General features: G+C 43.3%; 1 protein-coding gene across 1 annotated transcript; it reads left to right on the top strand.

Annotated features, from left to right (window-relative positions):
• The first annotated feature begins 13,949 nt into the window (after window positions 1–13,949).
• LOC150093531 (uncharacterized) lies at window positions 13,950–14,663 on the top strand. Its single transcript, XM_090413644.1, has one exon. The coding sequence runs from the start codon at window positions 13,950–13,952 to the stop codon at window positions 14,661–14,663; it is 714 nt and encodes a 237-aa protein (XP_090269770.1).
• The last annotated feature ends 10,318 nt before the right edge of the window (window positions 14,664–24,981 follow it).

Genomic DNA, 24,981 nt, shown 5'->3' with positions numbered 1-24,981 from the left:
CCGATGACGGGATCAGAATCCACGGGATTGACATCCATCAAGCCACAGAAGTTAACACAGTAACAACAGAACCCTTGGGTTCGAAATAGGCCCAGAAATTGCAAAAGAAACGTTGGCGAAATCGCTTATTCGTTGTGTGGGACTGGAAAACATTTTCGGCCTCACGCCTTTCGGATCTGGTAGATACCAGGTAGTTCTAAAGAACACTGAAGCTAGAAATAAACTAATCGAAGGGTTTAAGTGCGAAGAGAAAATTATATACCCCTTCATGGTTAGGAGTGCACTAAAACCAATCAAGATAGATAGGTTCCCTGTGGAATATCTTGAGGGGGGTACAGACATCATCAAGAAAATATTTGAAAAATGGGGAGTCGTAAGCAACGTTAGGGCTGCGAACGACAAAGACTTCCCTGACTGGAAGACCGGCGAAATCACCTTTCTTCTGGATATGAAAACGGAACTTCCAAATTTTGTCCTTCTTGGATCTACTAGGATAATAGTCAACTACCCGGGAGTTAAAAAGCAGTGTTTTCGATGTAACTCCCTGGGGCACTTACGGGCAGCTTGCCCTAAAAATAAGTGTCAAAATTGTATGAAGGAAGGACATACCCTAGACCAGTGCACATCACCATGCCTAAAGTACGGAGATAAAGATCACAAGGTAAACTCATGCCAGATGCGAAGCTATGCAGAAAGAACGGGAGGTGCCATTTCACCAACCACAGTAGAACGAACGGGTGTAGAGACGGAGGACCTCACAAAATCAACAGAAATGCCAACATGTGGGGAAACAGAAGATACCCCAACCTTGAAGAAAGCTCTTGTAGAACTGGTACGTTTAGAACCAAACCAAGTGGTAAAAGAAAACAAAGAGTCAACAGGAATAGAAGTAGAGGAAGAAACAAAAGAAGAGAAAGAAGAAGAGAATGATGTAGAACAGGAAACAGAACTAGATGAATTTGAAAACGGATCAGAAGAGGAAGTAGAGGAGATAAACATTCCTCCACCCCTTTGCCAAAAGTTCAAAAAAGGAAACAGCGAGATACTAAAAAAAGAACAGATTGACGCCATCAAGTATAATCCGGACACCGCCATCACGCAAATAGGAATTTTACTAGCGGCAAAATTTGGTGGGAGACGACAGATCTCCAAGAGGATTAAAGAAGAAAGACCCTATATTTTTCTGAACAAGAAAACAGGCACTAAGAAGCCAGGGATGATTTGGGGAAACCATATCATCCATGACATCAGCGCAGCAACTGAGAATGACTTCGATAACCTACAGAATTCTACATTTGAAAGAAAAGAAATCTATAAGAGCCTTACACTACTACTGGAATCCAGAGAATGTCAGCTGATTGAAATCATAGAGCAACAGTATTCAAAAGATATTGCATTTAAAAAGGAGTGGAGAGCCTATTAGAACCCGAGCTGCGAAGGCAAACTCCGAAGCGGTGCGATCCCTTAGGGACCGTATCACTCGGGCAATAGCCCTCCACCTCTCTAAAGCTATATTAGGTTCATTTGAATATAAATATACAAAAAAAAAAAAAAAAATTTAACTCTAAACCGAAGTTTAAACCTTACGGATAAAATCTCATTTTAGTTCAAAATTTATTCCTGTCCCACCGTGCATTCTACGGGCAAACCCTAATAAAATGGGGTAGAATGCATGGTGAACAGCAGCTAGCCAAGGGTCTGGCACCTTAGGCTAGTTAGTTCCCCAACCCAAAGTTTAACTATAATATATTCCCACCATGTCCACCCACTTCAAGTCCAGTTATTTTCTACTTTCCTATGATTCTTCTAACTTCAAACCATAAGTTTCAACAGGGTTCCCAGACTTGCAAAATCTGTAAACCACTCTGACTCATTCAGTGGCCAGAGAGGGCTAGGATGGAACAGGCCAATGGGAACCTAATAGATCCAAAATGGTAACTCACAAAAGGAACAGGGTATGGTTAAAGAAGTGGAAGCGGAGGCTGAAGCTTCGATAACTGTACTCTAAAATGAGTATGTCTTCCATTGGCCTTGGCTGAGACATGCCATGGTCATGGAAGGCTCCTAACTTAAGTCGGCACATTTAGTCAAAATGGTACTCAAACATAATCTGTTCACATCGCTTATCGGATAACCTGATAACCTGATTTGGCTAGATGGATTACAGTCCCGTGGACTTCGATCCCTTAATCTGTATGAGTAGTCATGAATTAAATGTTAGCGAGCACCTGGCTCACCCTATTTAGGGTTGTATGGAGGTACCAGAATCGATAAGCAAAGCAGCTTTCGGGCGCTTGTGTTTCCACCTATCGTGTTCGTCATAATTTGATGACTCTTGAATGAGTTGATTTGGATGAACAGCTGCTTTGGCAAAATAAGTAGTAGCACTGTTATGGAGGTAAGTGGGAATATCTAGAATATCGGCATCTCGATGTAAGAGAGTATTTCGGACAAACCACGGAGCGTTGAAGATCATACGGAGGCACTTGTTTTGTATAACTTGTAGCTTGTTGATGTTTGTGGGGGAAGTGTGCCCCCAGGCTGGTGATCCGTAAGTTAACGATGGTCTGATAATTGTTTTGTAGATCCGTAGTTTGTTATCAGTGCTGACTTGACTTCTTCTATTGAGGAGAGAATAGAGTTGTGCAATTGCAGAGTTTGCTTTTTTGCATGCATAAACTATGTGGGAGTTAAAGTTTAAACGGATATCTAGTTGAATGCCCAGATATTTGGTGCTAGATCTCCATGGGATGGCTGTGTTAAAAAGTTTAACTTCTCCAACATGACATGCTTGTCTTCTTGTGAAAAGAATGGCAGTGCTTTTATCGGCATTTACAGATATTCTCCATTTTTTGAACCAGTCTTCTAAATTTGTTGCTGCAGTTTGTAATCGCTGAGTAGCTATATTAGGCCTGAGAGATCTGCTAAGAATAGCCATATCATCCGCATAACTAGCTATAGTGGTTAGTGATGTGCTAGGAACATCAGAAACAAAGATGTTAAAAAGCAGCGGTGAGAGCAGCGAGCCTTGAGGGACACCAGCAGTGATTTTTTTCAGTGAGGATCTGATTCCACGCAACTTAACCTGAATTTTACGGTCCTGTAGAAAGGAGTTAATAATTTTGGTAAGATAAAGAGGGATGTTGGCTGCAATTAATTTGTAGATGAGACCTTTGTGCCAGACTGTATCGAAAGCTTTTGCAACATCTAAAAAGATAGCTCCTGTGTGCTGTTTCCAGTTAAAGCCTGAAGTGATGAACTCAGTCTGTCTGTGAATTTGATGTGTAGTGCTATGTCCAGTACGGAAACCAAATTGTTCTTTCGGAATGATGTTATTTTTAATCACCTCCTCATTAAGTCGGTTGAGAATGACTCTTTCTGCTATTTTTCCTAGGCATGATAGAAGACTGATGGGTCTATAGCTCTGTGGCATCTGAGGCGCTTTACCAGGCTTGAGAATAAGGAAAATATCGGCTTGTTTCCATCTTGAGGGGAAATAATTAATTCTCAGAATTGCATTGATAATCGCTACTAAATGCATGACAGCTTTGTGTGGGAGGGCCTTGATTGTTTTGTTAGTAATTTCGTCTGGACCAGGGGCTTTTTTGTTTTTGAGCTTCTTGATGATTGAATAGACTTCTTTAGGTGAGGTGGGGCAGATATTTTCATAGCTACAAGGTCTCCGAAGCACAGAGCGTACCTTACGGTGTATTTTTTCTATGAAGACTAGATCCGCTTGTGCATAATTAGGACGGCACTGAAGTTGGAGGGATTGAACGAGTGTTTCTGCTTTTTCGTCATCTCTGTAAACAAGACCACTTTCTCCGTGAATGGGCTGGATGTTAGAGCGATCTGTACGGAGAGCTTTAGTCAACTTCCACAGAGAATTATCTTCGGTTTTGAGTGAACAGAGTTTTCTTTCCCATTGCTGGTTTCTGTGATCTTTTAGAGCGTAACGGACGAGGTTGGACGCTCTGTTTAGTTCTTGACGGTCTTGCGGAGATAGCGTGTTGTGATAGCGGCGTCTGAGCCTATTTTTGTTCCTTATCAGAGCAAGGATTTCTGCAGGAAGTAAGTTTACTTGAGCTGGGGTAGAAGTAGAGCAAGCTGCGGATAAGCCAGCCTGTATTTTACATTCAAGATTGTTGACTGCCGCGTCGATTTCTTCACGGATGGAAATAGTCGGTACTGAGTCTATAATAGTGTTCATTTTAGTCTTGAATTTTGCAAAGTTCGTGTGGGATTGGCTGGGAATGAGCTCAGGTTCCTCCCCTAGACTTAAGAGTACTGGATTGTGATCTGAGCTTAGCTCGTCAACTACTTGAAGTCGGAATTGATGAGAAATATTGTTAAAAATAGCAATATCCAAAACATCAGGTCTGCCGGTCGCTCCGTAATGTGTTGACTCAATCGGGCCTGCAATAACGATATTTCTCTGCAAGGCAAAGTTGTAGAGGATCATTCCGTTGTTGTTACAGCTTTTGCTGTTCCATAAAGGATGCTTGGAATTGAGGTCTCCTGCTACTATTACTGCTTCATTTGTATCCACTAGCTGAGAGAGATCAGAGGGGAGTAGAGGTTTGCCAGGGGGGTTGTATACAGAATACATCTTTAAGCTGCCTGCATTGTTGGTAAGAATTTCTATGCCTGTCACCTCGAGGTTAGATGTAGTAATCTTCTTAGTCTCATTATAGCGAATGTTTCTTCTGACAAAGATGGCAGTGCCACCACCTCTGGCATTTAGTCTGTCATTTCTAAGTAACGAGTAGTTTCTGAGTTTGGGATTATCGCAGGGACGTAGGTGCGTCTCGTTAATGAGGAGAATATCAATTTGCAAATGATCTGTAAGCTCCTGTAATTCCAAAATTTTGCTGTTTAGACCGTTTGCATTCCAGAATATTATCTGCATAGAATTTGATGTTAAAGCCGGGTTAGTCATTAATCATGGAGAAGATGGCTTGAGTATTCCTAAGGAATTTGCTGGTGTCGGCCTGGCTTGGATTTGTTTTGCTGAAGGCCATTAGCATCTCCCCAAGTGAGGCAGCGAGTATTGCTGAGGAATTTTGACAGCTAGTTGCAGGGAGTACCTTAATGTTACTCGAGGAAACCACAGAAGCATATGATTTATCTGGTGTGACTTTTTGCACTTGGATTTCAGGCACAGATCTCACAATATTTTTCTGAGTGGGCTGGGTTAATTCCTGTCTAGGCTTTTGAAGGTTTGATGGGTGGAGAGCGCAACCCTTGTAGTTTGCAGGATGTGGGCCACTGCAGTTTGCACATTTAGCAGGTGTGGTCTTTGGCTTGACGCAAGTGTGCGAGGGATGTTTGCCACCGCACTTCACACACTTGTAGTCTGCTCTGCATAACATTTGCGCATGCCCAAATTTTTGGCAGCGATGGCATTGACCAGCCGATGCCTTTCTTCGTAGTGGCTCGGTCTTGATGACCAAGTTGCAGACTATATTAAGATCATAAATTTCCCTCTGGTCTTTACTGATCTCTACTAAGACCAGAGGCATGGGGCGCTTGTCTGCGCGATACATTCGCGAAATCTTGACTGGCTCCAAGCCTTGTAATCTGAGGTCAGTAGCTATTTCTTCTGTTGTTATATTTTCTACTAATCCTCTGATCACTACCTTGAGGTTCTTTTCACTTTTAAGTTGGTAAGTATGGTAGGGAATTTTATGATCGTCCATAAGTCTGGTGAGCTGGCGGTAGTCCGTTGTTCCTTCGGGCTGTATGCGTACTCCGTCATCTGTGTTTTTGGCTGACGAGAACTTTATGTTACTTTTCTTCATCGTCTCTGCGAGTAACGACCATTTTTCCTTCGATCGCAGGACTACTGGTGGGATCCGCTCTTTGGACTGTGTCGGTATATTTGTCTCCGTGCTTGCACTAGATTGTGCTGATGTGTCCATTTCAGGTGCAGATTCAGGTTCTGCTGCAAGAGACCCTTTCTTTCTCTTCTTTCTGCTGACTTCTTGGTAATCCTTAGAATCTATGACAGTTTCTGCAGCGGAGGAATTGACGCTGTCATGTGTGAGGCTAGGAGAATTTTCGGAGGTTTGAGGGTCTTCTGTCTCGACCTCCATAATCTGATGAACTTCTATCTTTCCTGGCCATTTGGTGTGTAGGATGTTACCAATTTGCCGAAAGATAGCTAGAAGTTCTTTGAAGGAGAGATCTTCATATGGTGAATCCATAATCTAGACTTGATGTGGGGGAAGGACCTGCCTTGTCCCTTCAACACCGAGTGCTGCACAGGGCTGGGAACAGTAGAGGGTCTGGAAAATGTTTTTGAAGATAAGATAAAATAAAAGTCTTACCTGCTCTGATGATCGAGCACGCTGTTGATGCATCAAATAATCACAAAACAAAACTTAACTTCACTCTTAAAAACAAAACTTAGCTTCACTGCTGTAATACTACAAGGAGCGCTGATAAACACGTCTGTCTCCTATTACCACAATCTCTCCATCATCGCTTATCGGCCTTTTGGCTAAGCTTAATATATGCGGCGTTAAAAGAAAGCTCATAAGCTAACAGCAAATAGTAGCATCTGTTCTTAGACGCTTGTTATCAGTGTGAGTTTCACAGAGACTCTAGATAACAAGCATCGTGCTCAGATCACAGCAAACCCCGGACAGGGGCAAAAAGAAAACACTTGGGCGGTGGGATCAGGGCTAGGCCCCCCCTCCTCCTAAAATGACGGCACCAAGAGTGGAGCGAGACTTAACCGTTCGGTTCACTTTCAAGAAAAGTGTGGACCCAGCAACGTTAGCTGATGCTATTGCAAATGTAGTAGACGTTCAACACCTTTCCAACATCAACTGTTGGGACTTTTATAAGGGCCTCTACGAGGTAACCTGCAAGTATCATTTGACAAAAGATACATTAATAAAAAATGGCATAGACCTTGGTGGAGAACATTACCACCCCACGCCAGTAAAAAATGACAACATCAAATTTGTCTATCTAAAGAGACTCCCAGCGGAGATCGCAGACGAAACCCTTAAAGCTGCGTTCCAGCAATACGGGAGCGTCGAGTCCATAAAGAGAGCCCATCTGGATAAGTATCCTAACATAGAGTTAGGAGATAAAATCTACGTCAAAATTAAAATGACTAAAACGGTCCCCAACTTTATCAACATCCAGGGATATAGTGTCATGGCCAGCTACACAGGCATGACCAGACTTTGCAGTCGTTGCCGCCTCGGCGGGCATATGGCAAGAGATTGCCCAAGGAATAGATGCGGGAATTGCGGCACCATCGGCCATTCCCAACCATCATGCCAAGAGCCTTGCAGCCAGTGTTGGGAAATAGACCACACTAAGTACCAATGTAAAAAGAATAGCCCGACTTTATCATCGGGGGAATTCCCTCCCCTCCCTACCAAAGAGATACCGGCAGAAGCCGCATCAACCAACTCCACAGAAACAGTACCTCCAAAAGATAACCTGTCTGAACAGAGTGAAGCAGTGGACTCAATGACCACGCAAGCCCCTCCAGCAATAGTGTGGCTCTCAGACGCTGAAGACACCCAAAATGGAGACGAAATACCCCCGGAAAAAACCAATGATGAAAACCAAAAGAAACAAGTAAAACGCCCAGGAAGCGTTAAAGAAGGAGCGGGCAAGAAAACTAGACAAGACGAGGAAACCTCCTCGGACGAAGACGAAAACCAAGAGTTAGAGTCTATGGCTTTTCCCCTGCGGGTCAGCAATCCGGACTTTATTCAAAACATCGTAGAGGCCAGAGGGCCACCCATCATCGTCAGCAAAGACATGGCGACCTACGCTTTCGAATGGGGAGACATAACTTTGCCCAACATAAAAAGAATTACTAGGAACCATCTTAAAGTGATCCCAGATCTGTCGGATGCAGGTATCCAAGAAGTGAATAAAGCCATATCCGTTCTTGCCAGGATGGATGAAAGAGATCTGACGGAGAAACTCTTTTCGTCACACAGGCAGTAGGAAGAAACACCCTGCAATGCGGTTTGACCAGTTGTGGTCAAACCTAGTTTTTAAAATTAAAATTAAAATTAAAGCTAAAGTTAAAGTCTAAAAATTTAAAGTTAATTTTATGCCAATGACGTCTGGCACCGAGGCAACTTCCGGAATGTTTAGTAGGTACACTAGCTGGTATACTGCGACCTAGAGGGAAGGCTTGTACTTCTCTCCAAACGCAGGTTAGGAAAATTTTCCAAGTTTTAAGTTTACCCTTACTAGTCGGGCTCTTTAGCCCGCGAACAGAAATGATGACGGGTATCACCGTGTTCACATTAAAGTGATCGGTACTTGACTGATCTGTTCACATCGCTCCTCGGCCTTTTGGCTAAGAGCAACGTATGTAAACAGAGCGCTCAGTCTAACGAGCCAATAGCAGTAGCCGGCGAGCGACGCTTGTTTTCCGCACGTGACCTTGACGTTCACGGGAATTCTAAGCGGAGAGCGTCGGCGATCTCAAGCCCCAGACCGGGGTAATATCAACACACTTGGCGGTGGGACTAGGGTAGGCCCTCCCTCCTCCTCAGTAATGACGTCGGAGCGGATTTCGAGAGATTTAACCGTTCGGTTCTCTCTCAAGAACGCCGTTGACCCAGTTATCTTGGCGGACGCAATAACCAAAGTTGTGGACGTAGGCCACTTAAAAAATATCAACTGCTGGGACTACCAGCGTGGCCTATACGAAGTTACCTTGAAAATACATCTAAGTAAAGATAAATTAGTGACGGAAGGCATCGAACTGGACGGGGAACGTTACCATCCTGTTCCCCTGAAAAACCAGGCCTTAAAACACGTCTACTTGAAGAAATTGCCAGCTGAAGTTACTGACGCAAGCTTAAAGGCTAAGTTCTCCCAATACGGGACAGTAGAAGAAATTTGCAGAGCACACGTAGATAAATACCCCACCATCGAGCAGGGGGATAAGATTTGTATAAAAATACAAATGAAAAAAAAACATACCCAACTTTGTTAACATTGACGGGTATAGCGTAATGACAAATTACGCGGGCATGACGCGACTTTGTAGCCGCTGCCGCCTTGCCGGTCACACGGCACGCGATTGCCCGAAAAACAAGTGCGGGAATTGCGGCATCATCGGCCATTCCCAGCCTAAATGTACGGCACCATGTAGCCTTTGTAAACAAGATCATCGAAGGTTCCAGTGCACCATGGGTAGTGCAACAGCATCACCAGAAGCCTTCCCCCTACTCCCAAGCAAGGATCTAAATACAGAGAAGGAAGTGACCTCACCTCCTCCAGTTGAACAAAATTTGGCTGTCAAGGCAAGCACCAACATACAAGAGTTAGCAGAAGTTCTGCCTTCTTCCTCTACCACCACGGAAGAAAAAGAATTACCTGCTCCCAGTGCAAGACCCAGTAACAATCAACCAACGGCCGACTCAGAGCTGCCAACTGAAACATCCAAAAGTCTCTCGCGCCTCAACTGGGGCTCCGAAAATGAAGATTCCTCAGGTGAGGATTTTAAGGGACAGGACACCAACCCACCTTCATGGAGCAGCATCGCCGCTCATGGGCTAAAGAAACGCCCAGGCAGCGTCAAGTTAAACGAGGGCAAAAAAACCAAACAAGACGAGGGGACGGCCTCGGAAGAAGACGATGACCAAGGTCCGATGGCTTTTCCCTTAAATGTTAATAAGCCAAACATCATCAAAAACGTTGTAGAAGCTCGAGGGCCACCCATCATCGTCAGCAAGGACTTTGCAACCTGCGCGTTTGAATGGGGGGACTTCGCCATACCCAACATCAAGAAAGTCACAAGAAACCAGCTCAAAGGTATCCCAGGTCTTACTGATGAAGGGATCTCTGAAACTTTTAAAGCTCTGTCTGTCCTTGCCCGCCTGGACGAGAGGGACTTAATGGACAAACTTATGGCGTCACACCATCAGTAGGAAGAAACACCCTGCAAAGTGGTGACTGACCTTTCTGGTCTAAACCTTGTTGACAAACTTAAAGTCAACTAATGCCTATGACGTTTTATACCGAGGCAACTCCTAGTATTTTGTTAGGTCAATAGCTGGTACACTGCAACCTAGAGAGAAGGTTTTCCTTCCCTCTATATGCAGGATAGGAAAATTTTATTTTTAAGTTTACCCTTCCATAGTCGGGCTTTTCAGCCCGCGAACGGAAATGATGATGGGTAACACCATGTTCACTGTTAAAGTGATCGGTACCCAACTGATCTGTTCTTAGACGCTTGACATCAGCATAGGTCCCACCAGGAACCTTGATATCAAAGCGTCAATTACAGATCTACTCCAAACCCCAGACAGGGGCAAGAAAAAACACTTGGGGGTAGGGAATAGGGTTAGGCCCCCCCCTCTCCCGTATAGTAGAATGAGTATCCAGATGGCGGCGAGGGATTTGACCGTCAGGTTCACCCTCAGTAAGCCCGTCCCACCGGAAGATTTAGCGGAAGCGATCACGAAAGTAATAGATCTAGATCATATAAAGAACATTAATTGTTGGAACTTCCAACAGGGCCTCTACGAAGTCACCCTAAGGTACCACCTGACTAAAGACAAGCTTATAACAGAAGGGATTAACATCGCAGGAGAGCAATACTTCCCGGTCTCCGTCTACAATGGCGGCCTGAAGTACGTGTACCTTAAACGAATGCCGGCCGAGGTTACAGATGAGACTATCAAAGCCACCTTCCAACAATACGGAACGGTTCAAGAAGTGTGCAGACCTTCTGTCAAAAACTTCCCCTCCATTGAACAAAGGGATAAAATGTATGTAAAAATTATAATGAAAAAAGTAATCCCAAATTTCATAATAGTCCAAGGTTATACAGTAATGGCAAGTTACACTGGCATGACCCGCCTTTGTAGCCGGTGCCGCCTCGGTGGCCATACTGCCAGGTACTGCCCCAAGAACAAATGTGGGAATTGTGGCACCATTGGCCACTCCCAACCATCATGTACGGAGCCTTGCAGTAAGTGCGGGGAAAAAGGGCACATAAAATATCAGTGCACCAAAGATAACCCAATAGTATCAACAGAAGAATTTCCTCCCCTCCCCAACAAAGATGGAACGCCTACAGAAGTGGCAACCCCTACAGAAAAGGCATCTCCTGCAGTAGAGGTAACTCCTATAGAAACCTCACACCGAAGCTCTCAAGTAGTAAAGTCAACAAATTCACAGGACTTATCATCTATAACATGGCTTTCACAGGAAGACTCACAGAGTAGAGAACCAACCTCCGACACCATGATGGAAGAAACACCAATAAAAAGTACAAAGAGACCAGGCAGCATCAAACAAGGGGCAGGAAAAAAGACGAGGCAAGATGAAGCCACGACCTCCGAGGAATCCGAAGAGGAAGTCGGCCCACAATATTCAGACTTTCCCCTTACAGTTAATCAATTCAGAGAAATCAAAAACGTAGTGGACATCAGAGGGCCACCCATCGTCAGCACCAGAGACCTACAGGTCCTTAGTTTTAAATGGGGAGACATCACCTTTGAGAACATCAGGAAAGTAACAAAAAACAAACTGAAAATAATCCCGGAACTCACTGACGCAGGTGCAGCGGAGATCCAGAAGGCAATTAATGTTCTAACAAGACTTGACGACCAGGAGTTACTAGAGAAACTGACCTCATCACAAGTCCAACGAGAGTAGTGAACTACTCCCACAACTATTAGGAAGAAACACCCTGCAAACGTGGCTTGACGATTCCCAGTCAGGCCCAACGTAGATCTCTAAATTTTAAGTTCTAAAACCTAAACCCTAAATTCTAAAGTTAAATTCCAGTTTAAAGTTAACTCATGCCAATGACGTAAATACCGAGGCAAGCATCAGGAAAACGCTCTGTTAGGAAAAATAGCTGGTTCACTGCTACCTAGAGGGAAGTTCTCCACTTCCCCCTAAAGCAGAGTCAGGCAAATTGATAGGTGTTAAAGGTTACCCAGCCTAAGTCGGGCTTTTTAGCCCGCAGACAGAAATGATGACGGGTAACACCGTGTGCACGTTAAAGTGATCGGTACTTGTCTGATCTGTTCACTTTTCGGCCTTTTGCCTAAGCTTAATTTTTTAATATAGAAAGATAGTATTTGCTCTTATTAGCCATTTGGCTAAGAGCATTGGACCGTAGTCGTTTTTTTTGGCTTTTTGCCTTAACTTTATTTTTTCAGAAGAGAAGGAGCTTGGAGCTTGCTCCACCTTTGCCACGATCTGCCCCTGCCTTGTACTACTTCCAGGATCAGCGTGTGACGTCATCGAGCCAGCCCTACTATCGGAAGCCGTGAAAAGATCAAGCCTAGGATTCCAAGGAAGAGGACGTCTGAGGGAGCTTCGAGCCGGCCACACCCTGCAAGAACAAAGCCTGCATGGTGAGACCTTTCCTTTTGTCTTTTTTGGTTGGGGAATTCCCCCGTCCAACAGTTTAACTTTAACCTTAAAACACATTAAATCTAAAAAATGCCTTTCCACCAAACACAACTCCCAAAATCTCTAAATGTACCACACACTCTGCAAAGAGACAACACGATACAATTTGAAATCAAGACACAAGACATTATTAATGCTAGGGAAGTTTTAAGTGAGATTATAACACAGTTAGATAATAAAACCGATGTCACTTGGATCACCACTCTGCCGGGAAACCGGTTCCAAATGACTGTAAAAACCCCTGAAGTCAGGAATAAACTCCTATCAGGTTTCTACATAAAAGGACACGAAATTTACCCCGAAACAATAGGACCACAAAGAAAAAGAATCACTTTAAAACGGGTACCAATAGAAATTAAAGACATATGGCTACAGACAGAACTAGAAAGATATGGCAAAGAGGTCAAGATTACATGTCAAATATACAAAGAATTCCCTTTTGTGCAATCTGGCTATGTGACCATAGATATGATCATGGAACAACCAGTTCCGAATATCATGTTTATGGCAGGGTGGAAATTAGTTTTAGATTACCCTGGAGTAGTACAACAGTGTACCAGATGTGGCGCCCCGAACCACGTAGCCAGAAACTGCGACAAGGGAAGGAGACCTGCCCTATTGCCAACCCCAACACAAAGGCCATATGAGCAGAACACCACAGACACAACACAACAGAAAACAACAGCACCTGAAACAGAGAAAACAACAGAAACACTACAACATGAGAGTAGTACACCAACAGAAACCACTGACACCGACCAGACCACAGAAACAGCAACTCCTACATCAGACGCCATCACTGACACGACAACCCCCCCACCAACTGACATAGAGGAACAAACACAAACAACAAAACTAGAAACACAGGGCAACAGGAAAAAAGCAAAGAATAAAAAACAAAATCACGAAACAAATACAGAAAACACAACCGAGGAAAACACTGACAACACACCAACACAGGAAGTACAAACACGAACAACACGGTCACAGGCCCGCCAACAGCAGCAAACCACAGAAGACCCACACATAATACGCACAGTCTTCCCTGTCGAAAGCGACTTCTTCAATGGCGATGAACCGACAGCAGTACATATCGAGCTGCCCAACAAGCACATGTATTTCAAATGGAAAACTTTGTATTTCCGAACTGATATGATCGATGTTAGGGAACACCTAATAGATGCATGCCGGGGAGCTAAAATAGAGTATGACCCCCGCATGGAAGAGGGAATACATGAAGCTATGAGGCAGGCAAGACTGGAGCACGACGACATTCCTCTATCACCATAACGGCGACAATAAATATAGCAACCCTGAACGCTCAGGGTTTTAAAAACCTACATAAACAAGAAAACATAATAACGATAATGCAACAAAAAAACATACAATTCTTACTGCTTCAAGAAACACATATAAATTCTATACGACAAATACAAAAAATTGAACAGACATACCACCTCCAAAGCTTCTGGAGCTTCGGCACCGATCGAAGCAGAGGAGTAGGTATTCTGGTCAAACTACCTATGACAGGAAACATAAAAAATATACGCAGAGATATAGAGGGAAGAATCATTACAATTGATTGGACCCTCGACAACATTACATATAAAATTGTTAATACATATATATATGCACCGAACAGAGAGGCAGAAAGACACACCTTTTTGGCAGAATTGCACAACTACCTAGCAGGACACGATTTCCTCACAATTGTAGGAGATTGGAACTGTGTAGAGGTACCAAACAGGGACAAACAGGGAGGAAACAGTTTCACAGGGAATTCAGGAGCAGCAGAAATCATTAAAATATGCCGCGAAACAAATATAATAGACTACTGGGTAGCAAAAAAAGGAAACCTTTTCTCCGAAACCTGGAGCAACAATAGTAAAGACATACACACACGAATTGATAGGATATACACAACAACATCCCTAGCAACGGGTAAAGGGACCATAAAACATATTAACATGAACGTTGCTGAACACGTCTCAGACCACAAAATGGTAGAAGCCAAAATACCTTTGGTAGGAGGCATGGAAACAGGACCAGGCTACTGGAAACTGAATACCAGCCTACTCCAGGATCTGGCCACAAAAACAAAGTATGAACAACTATGGTACGAAAACCAAAGAGACCAGGAAGAAATCCAAAATTGGTGGACCAGAACGAAAAACCTCACCGCGACTTTCTTCCAAGATATAGCAAAACAAAAACCCAACGAACACAGAAAAACGTAGGGAGCTATACCGGGAACTCACGCAATTCTCACGCCACAGACCACCGGGGTCATTAAACCACCAAGTAATTAAACAAATACAAGAAGACATTCGGGCATTAGATCTAGAAGAATCCCGAAAATATAAGTGGAGAATTAGAGCCCGTTGGCTTCTCCAAGAAACAGACAATGCGGCTTTTTACGAACGACTACAAAATAACCATGCCACTAATATAATTAGAAACATAAAAGACCAAAACGACAAAATTGCAAACACCACTTCAGAGATCGCTCAGGCCTTTTACAAGCACTACACAGATTTATTCACACAAACAACCGCAGAAACAATCGAATGGGAAAACGCTACTTTCCCACAAACACTAGAACACCAGCAAGCATACCAAGAAAAAAGAATTACATTAAATGAAGTGACTGAAGCGATTAAATCCTTCAGCAACAAAAAAACACCCGGCATTGATGGCATACCAATCGAATACTACAAAACTTTCCCTCACCTTGTAGGGCCCACATTAACCGACCTATTTAACAACTTCCTAGATACAGATCAAATCTATGAGGACTTCAAAAGAGGCCTCACTATATTTATACCGAAAACAGGCGACAACACAAACGAAATTAGAAACTGGCGACCTATCACACTAACAAACACCGACTACAAGATATTCACAAAAATACTAGACAATAGAATTAAATTTACAATGCCATACTTAATAAAATCAAACCAAACAAGCGGTGTACCAAATAGAAGTATACACTTAAATTTGAATCTAATACGCGATGTCATTAATTACGCAAACAAGAAAGAAACAAATCTTTACCTAGTAAACTTGGACTTGGCTAAAGCCTTTGACTCTGTCCGACACGAATACATGTTCGAAACACTGGAAAAATTCGGAGTTCACCCAAAACTAATAAAATGCGTAAGAACAATATACCAAAACCACTACGCAGCTACAAATAAACGGCCAGATAACGGATCCCATTACAATACGGAGGGGGGTGAGACAGGGCTGCCCACTTAGCCCAACCCTCTTCACGTTATGCATGGAACCGTTATTACAAGCCATACAGATAAACAAAAGTATTGCAGGGATGAGTTTGCCTGGTAGATCGCATGAGGAATGCAAGGCGATCTGCCACGCAGACGAGATCACAGCAATCATAACTCATAAGGAATCTCTACACACACTCATCAAAATTACGGAACAGTTTAGCAAACTATCAGGTCTAAAGTTAAATCACACTAAAACCGCATTAAAACACATAAATAACACAAATGAGACCCCACCACAAGGTTGGAACATAGTCACGGGACCACTTAAAATCTTAGGAGTCCTATTCACACATCACGAAGTGAAAATTTCCGCACGTGACATAACGCAGACAATCAAAAAGAAAATGCAAGACTGGAAACCGAGCATGTTTTCGCTGCAAGCGCGTGCTCGGATAATAAATACAATTTTTGTACCAGCAATACTGTACACAGCGCAAATTCAACCGATCACAACCAAAACACTAAAGAAATGGCAGTCGATGGCGTACCGCTACTTTTGGGGCTATAAAGCCGAAGAGGTCGCCAGAGACGAAATGTATGGGCCAAAAACACAGGGGGGATACGACTTCCCACATTTTAAATATAAAATAATCGCTGCCGCCATGAAAACAATTAAAAAAGTACTCCAACACGAACAACATCAAGCCAAATGGTTCGCCAGATATTGGCTTGGAATAAAAATTCCCCTATTTGGCGTAACCAAAACCACAGGACCGATTACACTAGAAACAACACAATATTATTCAAACATAATAACAGAATTGACAAACCTCAAGAATAAGGGAGAAGTTTTTGATCTATCATCTGATAGTCTTCTCCAACTAACAAAAAAACTAACGCCGTACAACTTACAAAAACACCCGAGGCAAACCACAGAAACAACTTGGCAAAATATACATAAACAGGGAGTCACATATCCATCAAGAAGTGCTCTTGCGTGGAGAATGGCCCATGCTTTTTTTCCAACGCGGCACGAACTATATAGAAGAGGTAAACAGCCACATAGAACATGCGTTTTTTGCCCTGGGGAGGAAACAATCGAACACCTCTTGTACGATTGCCCAGTTGCGCAGGGCATATGGAACTATGTGGCAAACAAATTCAACATTCCTCTTCCTACAAAACAAACGATCGTTTACTTCAACATAGACACGAAACCGATGAAAAACTTACTACTTTTGTACACGATTAAAGAACTACGCTTTCACGTTTGGAAAGTCAGAAACGCCACAGCATATTCCATACACAACCTGGGATTATTGGACATTTTAGCCACAGCCAGATGTTCAATAAGGAATTACATGAACACTAACCTCACGCTAATGGGGGCGTACAACTTCACCAGAAAATGGTGCACACCTCCCATTCTAGCGAGTATACACGAGGGGAAATTACGATGCCACTTCTGACACACGAAAACAAAACACAACACAATTAATACACGGATATTAACGGATTTCGACAAGCTTCTCTTACAGGACTTTAGAGTATGGAAGATTTTAGGACCCTACATCGCAGCAGGGATGACCAGCTTCGGATAGCCGCTGAGATGGAAGAACTATAAAACTACCAAGTGCTCTAAAGGTATGATTTTTGATGATCCCATCCCACATATGCTTAACATGCTACTAACCCCACAAAAAAAAAAAAAAAAAAAAAAAAAAAAAAAAAAAAAAAAACCTCCCCAGTTTGCATGATACTAACGTTACCCAGAAGTAACTGAGGAACAGGAAGCATACTAACAATAAACCCATTACTAACAACATAACTGAGGAATAGGAATAGAATTACATTTAAAACTACTAATACTCAACTAACCATAACGTGCAACATTTTAAGCCTAACCAACTTTAATTAATTTTAAATTAACAACTAACCAACTAATCTCCTGCCTACCTCTGCTGGCTCAGGGTTAAACCTAACATTGGCTTCTGGGAGAGCATAGGGAACAGAATCTAGGAAGGGTTCTGGCACCCTTCGCTAGAAAGAACCTCTACCTCTATAGTACTATATTTTAATATAGGAATCCACCCTGCCCACCTACTTCAAGCCCAGTTTTTTCAACTGTACTATCTTCCTTCTCACTTCCAGACTATAGTTTCAATAGAGCTCCCAGGTCTGTAAAGTCTACAAACCCCTCTGCCTAAGTGTGGCCAGAGTGGGCTAGGACTGCACGGACCAATGGGAGAATCCAAGAGACAAAATAGTAACCCACAAAAGATATAAGGTATAATTAGAGGGGTGGACGTGTAGCCGGAAACCTCAATAATTGTATTTTATTAATGAGTATGTCTTCCACAACCTTGGCAAAGCAACGCCCTGGTAATGGAGGATGTCTAACAATAGTTAGAATAAACCAAAAGGGTACTCAAAAAATCTGTTCAACTATATTCCCCCCCCCCCGTCTGGAATTATGACTACGTTTACTCCTGTACCAAGAGTCAGAACTCTTGGAATAGAAATAGCCCCAGAGATAGAAAAAAGAACTTTGGCAAATTTGGTTGGTGAGGTTTTTTATTGCCCTGTCTATTTCGTCCTTGGATTTAATGCAGGGAACTGGGCCAATATGTTCTGGTAGCACTTTCCTAAGTTTTCCCCAGACTATGGAGGATTGTTGGAGAGGTGGTTGGTCTGTGTTTCCTAGGTGAAGTAGAATTGGGTTGTGATCTGATGATAATTCGTTCAGTGCTTGAAGGCTGTACTGGTATTTGATGTTGTGTAAGACAGCAATGTCTAGGATGTCAGCTGTGCCAGTTGGGCTGTGATGAGTTGGTTCGGTGGGTCCTGTTACGACGGCGTTATTTAGCACTGTGTAGCTGAATAGGATACGGCCGATTTTGTTTGTGGTTCTACTGTTCCAGGAGGGATGTTTTGAGTTGAGATCCCCGGCGATGATGATGGATTCGTTTACGCCGAGGACAGCATCTAAGTCGGAAAATAGCAGTGTCTTTGCAGGGGAGTTGTATGCAGCATAGATTTTGAGTCTTCCAGTTGGGTTGGTGTGGATTTCGATGCCAGTGAGTTCTAGGTTGGTGGTTGGAGGGCAGGGTATTTCATTGTGCCTGATGTAGTTTTTGATGAATATGGCTGTGCCGCCACCTCTGTAGTCCAGTCGATCCTTTCTGTGTAGTGTGTAGCCTCTCACTTTGACTTTGTCTGCAGGTCTTAGGTGAGTTTCGTTGATTAGGATGATGTCGGCGTTGTGTCTGTGAGCGAATTCTTGAAGTTCCAGTGTCTTGTTTTTTAGGCCGTTGGCATTCCAAGCGACTATCTGTAGTGAATCTGGGAGGAGTCTAGTTTTGTTCATTACTGATTGCAGATAATATGGTCTGAGTTTCTTGTAGGAATCTCTTTGTGGAGCTTGGTGTAGGGTTTGACTTGCTGAAGTCTTGTAGCATGTTTGTCAATGAGGATGTGATGATTGCTGTCATGTTTGGCTGAAGTTGGTCCTGTTGGGTGTCTCTTGATGGGCGGGCTACTTCAGCGTATGTCCTGTGTCGGTGGCTTTCTGGGGTTTTGGTGTTCTGTTTTTTGCAGAGGCAGGTGTTTTGTTGACTTTTTGTGGGTTTCCGGCAACTGGGGAGCCATCTTCTCTGGTGCCTGTGGGCAGGGTTGAGGGGTGATCTGTTTCCTTTTGTTGTCCGTTTTATTTTTGGGATAGTGGCTGCAACCTCTGTAGTTTGCTGGGTGGGGGCCCCCGCAGTTTGCGCATTTGGCTGGTGAGGTCCTCGGTTTTGAGCAGGTGACTGTTTTGCCCACATTTAGGGCATTTGTAGTCTGCTCTACAGAGCTTCTGAGCATGGCCGTATTTTTGGCATCTGTGGCACTGGCCCGACGAGGCTCTTTTCCTCAGTGGTTCAGGTGTGATTTTAAGGCCGCAGATTGTTGTCATGTTATATATGTTTTTGTGTGTGTTGTGTATCTCCACGAGCACTAGGGGCATTGGGCTCTTGTCAGTCCGCAGCTTTCGGCTGACCTTGACAGGTGGGAGGTCGTGGAGGCGGAGGTCTTCTTCAGCTATTTCGTCTGTGGAGATATTTTCTGCTACTCCTCTTAGTACAACTTTCAGGTTTTTCTCCGACTTAAGCGAGAAAGTATGGTACTTAATGCCTAAATCGTCCATGGTTTTTGTGAGGTGTCTGTAGTCCCCGACTGTGGTAGGCTGGATTTTTACTCCATCGTCCACATTCTTTGCCCATGTATAGGCTATTTTTTGTTGTTGCATAGTTGGCCTGAGGGCCGTCCATTTTTCTTTTTCCCGTAGGACGATTGGCGGGACTTTTTCGTTGTTAGGGGAGGTGGGGGGTCAGTGTTGGGGTCGTCTTCTTCCATTCCCTCGTTTGCCTGTGTCTCCACTGTCTTGCGTTTTTTACGTGCATGGGTTTCTGTGGTATGGTCTGTTGGTGTTGGAGCAGCGATTATTATGTCGATCTTTCCTTCCTCCCATGGTGTTGTGTCGTCCCCTTCTGTGGTGTTTTCCGCAGCTGAATAGAGGTTTAGGTACCCTGGCCACTCGACCTTAAATTTCTTAAGTAACTTTTTGAGGAGATCGAGAGCCAGCTTCCTGTCTAACGACTGGATAAGGTCATCGGGACTTAAATGTTCCATGTGTAGTAAGAACCAAATTTCCTTACCTGAAAATGAAGTATGACGTACTCCGCGTAATCCCGCTGGTGGTTGTGGTTTACCTTTGAAGCACGATCACTTGAGACTTCATTATTTTCGAAACAATAAGCACAAATATATCACATATATCACACTCCTTCGAATGTAAGCACAATCTCGAGTCAATACTCAATCGCTCCACACTATTTACGGAGGCGGGCCCTGCTATCGTACTTAACTATTCCCATTTCCTAGGTTACTAGCTGGTTGGCTGCGACCGAGAGGGAAAGGTTTCCACTTCCCTCTAAACGCAGGATAAGGAAATTGCAGGCTCAAAGTTTACCCTTAAGTCGGGCTTTCTAGCCCGCGACAGACATGACGACGGTAACTGGTAACTTCTATGGTAGATGGAGTGAGCCCTTGGCTCTTTATCCCTTTATCTCTATTTTACTTGTGGGAGCTGGGTGGGTACTATGCCCGCTCTTGGTGAGCTTTTCTAAAGGTTTTCATTTTAAGATGTCTTTTGGTCTTCTGTGTTTGAAGTGGTCTGTTGGGCTGTAGTTTGATGCCTGTCTAGTAATTGGTTTCTGTGGTTTTTTGTTATTGTGAAGAATTTTTCTGCGACGGTTTTCATGAGTGTCTTGATGCTTGGCAGATTAGTATCGCGATGAAGTTGAGCGTTTCTGACAAACCAGGGTGCGTTTAGTGCCATCCTGAGACACTTGTTCTGAATTGTTTGCATTTTTTTAATGTTTCTTTCTGTCGTGTGTCCACAGGCTGGTGAGGCGTACATTAATTGGGGTCTTATTACCGTCTTGTATATGAGGATTTTGTTATGTTGGTTTAGGAAGCTTTTCCTGTTTAGGAGTGGGTACAGCTGTGAAATGGTCTGGTTGACCTTTGTGATGATGCAGTCGGTGTGCGTCTTTAAATTTAATTTCCTGTCCAGGTGAACTCATAGATATTTTGCTGATTTCTGCCAGGAGATTATTTTGCCAAACATTTGAATGTTGTCTTCAGGTTGACATGATGACGGGTAACACCGTGTTTACTTTTAGAGTGATCGGTACTTGTCTGATCTGTTCAACTATCGCTTCTCGGCCTTTTGGCTAAGACCTAACGAGAGCTCCTGGCTACAGGCAAATTGTAGTATCTGTTCTTTTACGAATAGGTAGAACTTCGGCCGCCCGGCTAAAGCAGATTGTAGTATCTGTTCTTATCGGCTTAATATCTAAATGAGCTTCAACTGAGGCACTGGATATTAAGCTGATAAGATAGATACAGAGCAGTACCCGTTTTTTTCAAAACGGTACTACCACAGTCCTACAGGACCGAAAAACCCCGGACTGGGGCAAAAACAAACACAATTTTTTTCAGAGGTGTTAGCTGTATTCACATAGCACCGGCTCCATCCCAGTCTTTACCCTACATGATCCCTCTTCACAGGGAGATAGGTAAATTAGGCTGAGGCCGAGTGAGGACACTGCACTCCCCCCCTCTCCCAACACTACGCGTTTTTCCCCCCAGTCCCTGGTTAGGTTTTTCGTTCCCCCCGGATGGCTCCCTCTACTTTTAGCCGGCCGAATACCCTGCAATTCCAGGTGGCAGGAGACGAAGAAGTGAGTGATGACAGAGAGCTTCTCAGACAAATCATTAGCCATTTAGGCGATGTCAAAGATGTCACCTGCATTACCCACCTTTCGGGTAACAGGTACCAAATAACTGTAAGCCAAAAGGCCAGAGACAAGATGCTGGAAGGTTTCCCCTTCAATAACAAAATTATCATCCCAAACACCATCGGGCTCCCACGCAAAATAATTCGTTTGCAGAGAGTGCCGATTGAGCTATTGGATGATTGGATCAGAGAAGCCCTAGAAAAGTATGGGCGGGAAATTTCTATAAGGAGAAAATGCCATCAAGATTTCCCCTCCATAAAAACTGGAGATATGACCATATCTATGGTCATGGAGAAACCTGTTCCGAACATCCTAGTAGTAGCAGGATGGAAACTGCTATTAAATTATGCAGGGGTCGTCCGCCTGTGCACAAGGTGCAATTCCAAAGATCACCTTAGTGCGGAATGCCCAAGAAGGAGGAAAGAACTAGTCAAACCAACAGAAGTTTCAGAAACTACAGAAAGCACTCCATCTCCTGTTGAACCCATGCAAATAGACAAGGAAGGGGAAGTAGGAGGCGCTGCAAACCAGAAGGAACATCAAGAAATAGACACAGAAAAATCAGCCCAAAACGAACCCACTAAAGAAATTGCCAACACCCGGGAATTGAGGAGCGAAGATAAGAAAAAGGAGAAACCTGCCAACCCAAAACCGAAGAAAAACAGGCTGACGAAAGAAGAACTACAGCACTTCTGTGATGATGATAGCACCGCCACAGTTCAATTAGGTGAAAAGATATTAAAACGTTTCTTCGGAAAAAAGAAAGCGGCACAAAAGATCAGAAAAACGTTAGCAACACAAGAGCAACCGTTTTTCTTTTACAATGAAAGAAAAGTAAATAGAACAGTGGGACTGTCCTGGGCAGGTACTATCTTCCGTGATGTCAATAAAATTGAGCCCAGCAACTTTGACGACTTCTTAAACATGCCCCCAGATGATACGATGGCAGTTTACGACGCTATCTACTCCTTTATAAGAGATGACACTATTAAGTTGATCCCAAGGATTGAATAGTGAAGTCTCTTATAGAGGGAGGCAAGTTAACTTTAACCTAACTTTAATTTTCAGGCAAGTTAGAGCATGGAAAACTTAGAGCAGGACCCTACATCACAGCAGGAAAGACAACTTCAGGTGGCCACCAAAAGTGGTCTCTGGGATGCAAGAACTGCAAAAAGTTGCCAAGTGCTCTAAAATACCTATTCTATCCTTCCTTAAAGTTAGTAAAATACCTCCGTACTTTAGCTATCTCTATAAAAAAAAATTTAGTAACTTAATTTAATTTAAAATATTTTAACTTAGTAATTAATCTAACTTAATTTTATACTTCCTTTCCACTAACCTTACGCAGAAGTAACTGCCACTCATAACTAGGAGGTATATAGATATACAAACAAATAAGTTTAATTTAAGTTTTCTAATAGTTACTAACCTCCTGTCTCACAAAGACTAACCCTAACCACTTCGGACGACGAGGTGAACAGAACCCAAGGAAGGGACTGGCACCTTTGCTGGGAAGAGCCCCAACCAAAGTACATTTAAATAGTAAAAGATAGAAACCCACCCACTTCAAGCCCAGATGTTTATGTTTTCATCTGTCCTATCAGTCTTTTCCTTCAGACCATAAGTTTCAACAGGATTCCCAAGCCTGAAAAGTCTATAAACCCTCTCGACTCAAGCAGTGGCCAGAGAGGGCTAGGACGAAACAGGCAAATGGGAATTTAATAGATTCAAAATGGTAATTCACAAAAGGTAATAGGGTACGGTTAGAGAAGTGGAAGCGGAAGCTTCGAAAACTGTACTTTATAAATGAGTATGTCTTCCATGTACCTTGGTGAAGATTTGCCCTGGGCATGGAAGATGTCTAACAACAGTTAGAACAGAGAGTGGTACTCAAACATAATCTGTTCAACTCTCGCCCTTTTGGCTAAGATCAAAGTGTAGTATTACAGTATTATGTCTTTTTACGAAGAATAGTATATGCTTACATGAGTGGTCTTGGTCAAAAGTTCCAGATTTATTAGTTTTTTTCAGTATTTCTCCCGTTATTTTAAAAACCAAGAGATGCTTGCTGCTTTCTCCACCTTTGCCGCGATCTGCCCCGGTGCCGCACTACCTTCAAGATCAGCGTACTTCAGTTCCGTGACGTCATCCTGTCCTGCCATCTGATAACCTGATTTGGCTAGATGGATTACAGTCCCGTGGACTTCGATCCCTTAATCTGTATGAGTAGTCATGAATTAAGTGTTAGCGAGCACCTGGCTCACCCTATTTAGGGTTGTATGGAGGTACCAGAATCGATAAGCAAAGCAGCTTTCGGGCGCTTGTGTTTCCACCTATCGTGTTCGTCATAATTTGATGACTCTTGAATGAGTTGATTTGGATGAACAGCTGCTTTGGCAAAATAAGTAGTAGCACTGTTATGGAGGAAAGTGGGAATATCTAGAATATCGGCATCTCGATGTAAGAGAGTATTTCGGACAAACCACGGAGCGTTGAAGATCATACGGAGGCACTTGTTTTGTATAACTTGTAGCTTGTTGATGTTTGTGGGGGAAGTGTGCCCCCAGGCTGGTGATCCGTAAGTTAACGATGGTCTGATAATTGTTTTGTAGATCCGTAGTTTGTTATCAGTGCTGACTTGACTTCTTCTATTGAGGAGAGAATAGAGTTGTGCAATTGCAGAGTTTGCTTTTTTGCATGCATAAACTATGTGGGAGTTAAAGTTTAAACGGTTATCTAGTTGAATGCCCAGATATTTGGTGCTAGATCTCCATGGGATGGCTGTGTTAAAAAGTTTAACTTCTCCAACATGAGATGCTTGTCTTCTTGTGAAAAGAATGGCAGTGCTTTTATCGGCATTTACAGATATTCTCCATTTTTTGAACCAGTCTTCTAAATTTGTTGCTGCAGTTTGTAATCGCTGAGTAGCTATATTAGGCCTGAGAGATCTGCTAAAATAGCCATATCATCCGCATAACTAGCTA

The sequence above is a fragment of the Typopeltis vanoorti genome, chromosome 24 (genome assembly GCF_054136105.1).
Source record: "Typopeltis vanoorti isolate ZY-2024b chromosome 24, IOZ_Tvanoo_1.0, whole genome shotgun sequence".
Lineage (NCBI taxonomy): Eukaryota > Metazoa > Arthropoda > Arachnida > Uropygi > Thelyphonidae > Typopeltis > Typopeltis vanoorti.
This window is presented reverse-complemented; position numbering and strand designations above follow the sequence as displayed.

What these genes read in the sequence shown, in the direction of transcription:
- LOC150093531 (XM_090413644.1), top strand. Translation starts at nt 13,950, where the DNA reads ATGACAGGAAACATAAAAAATATACGCAGAGATATAGAGGGAAGAATC.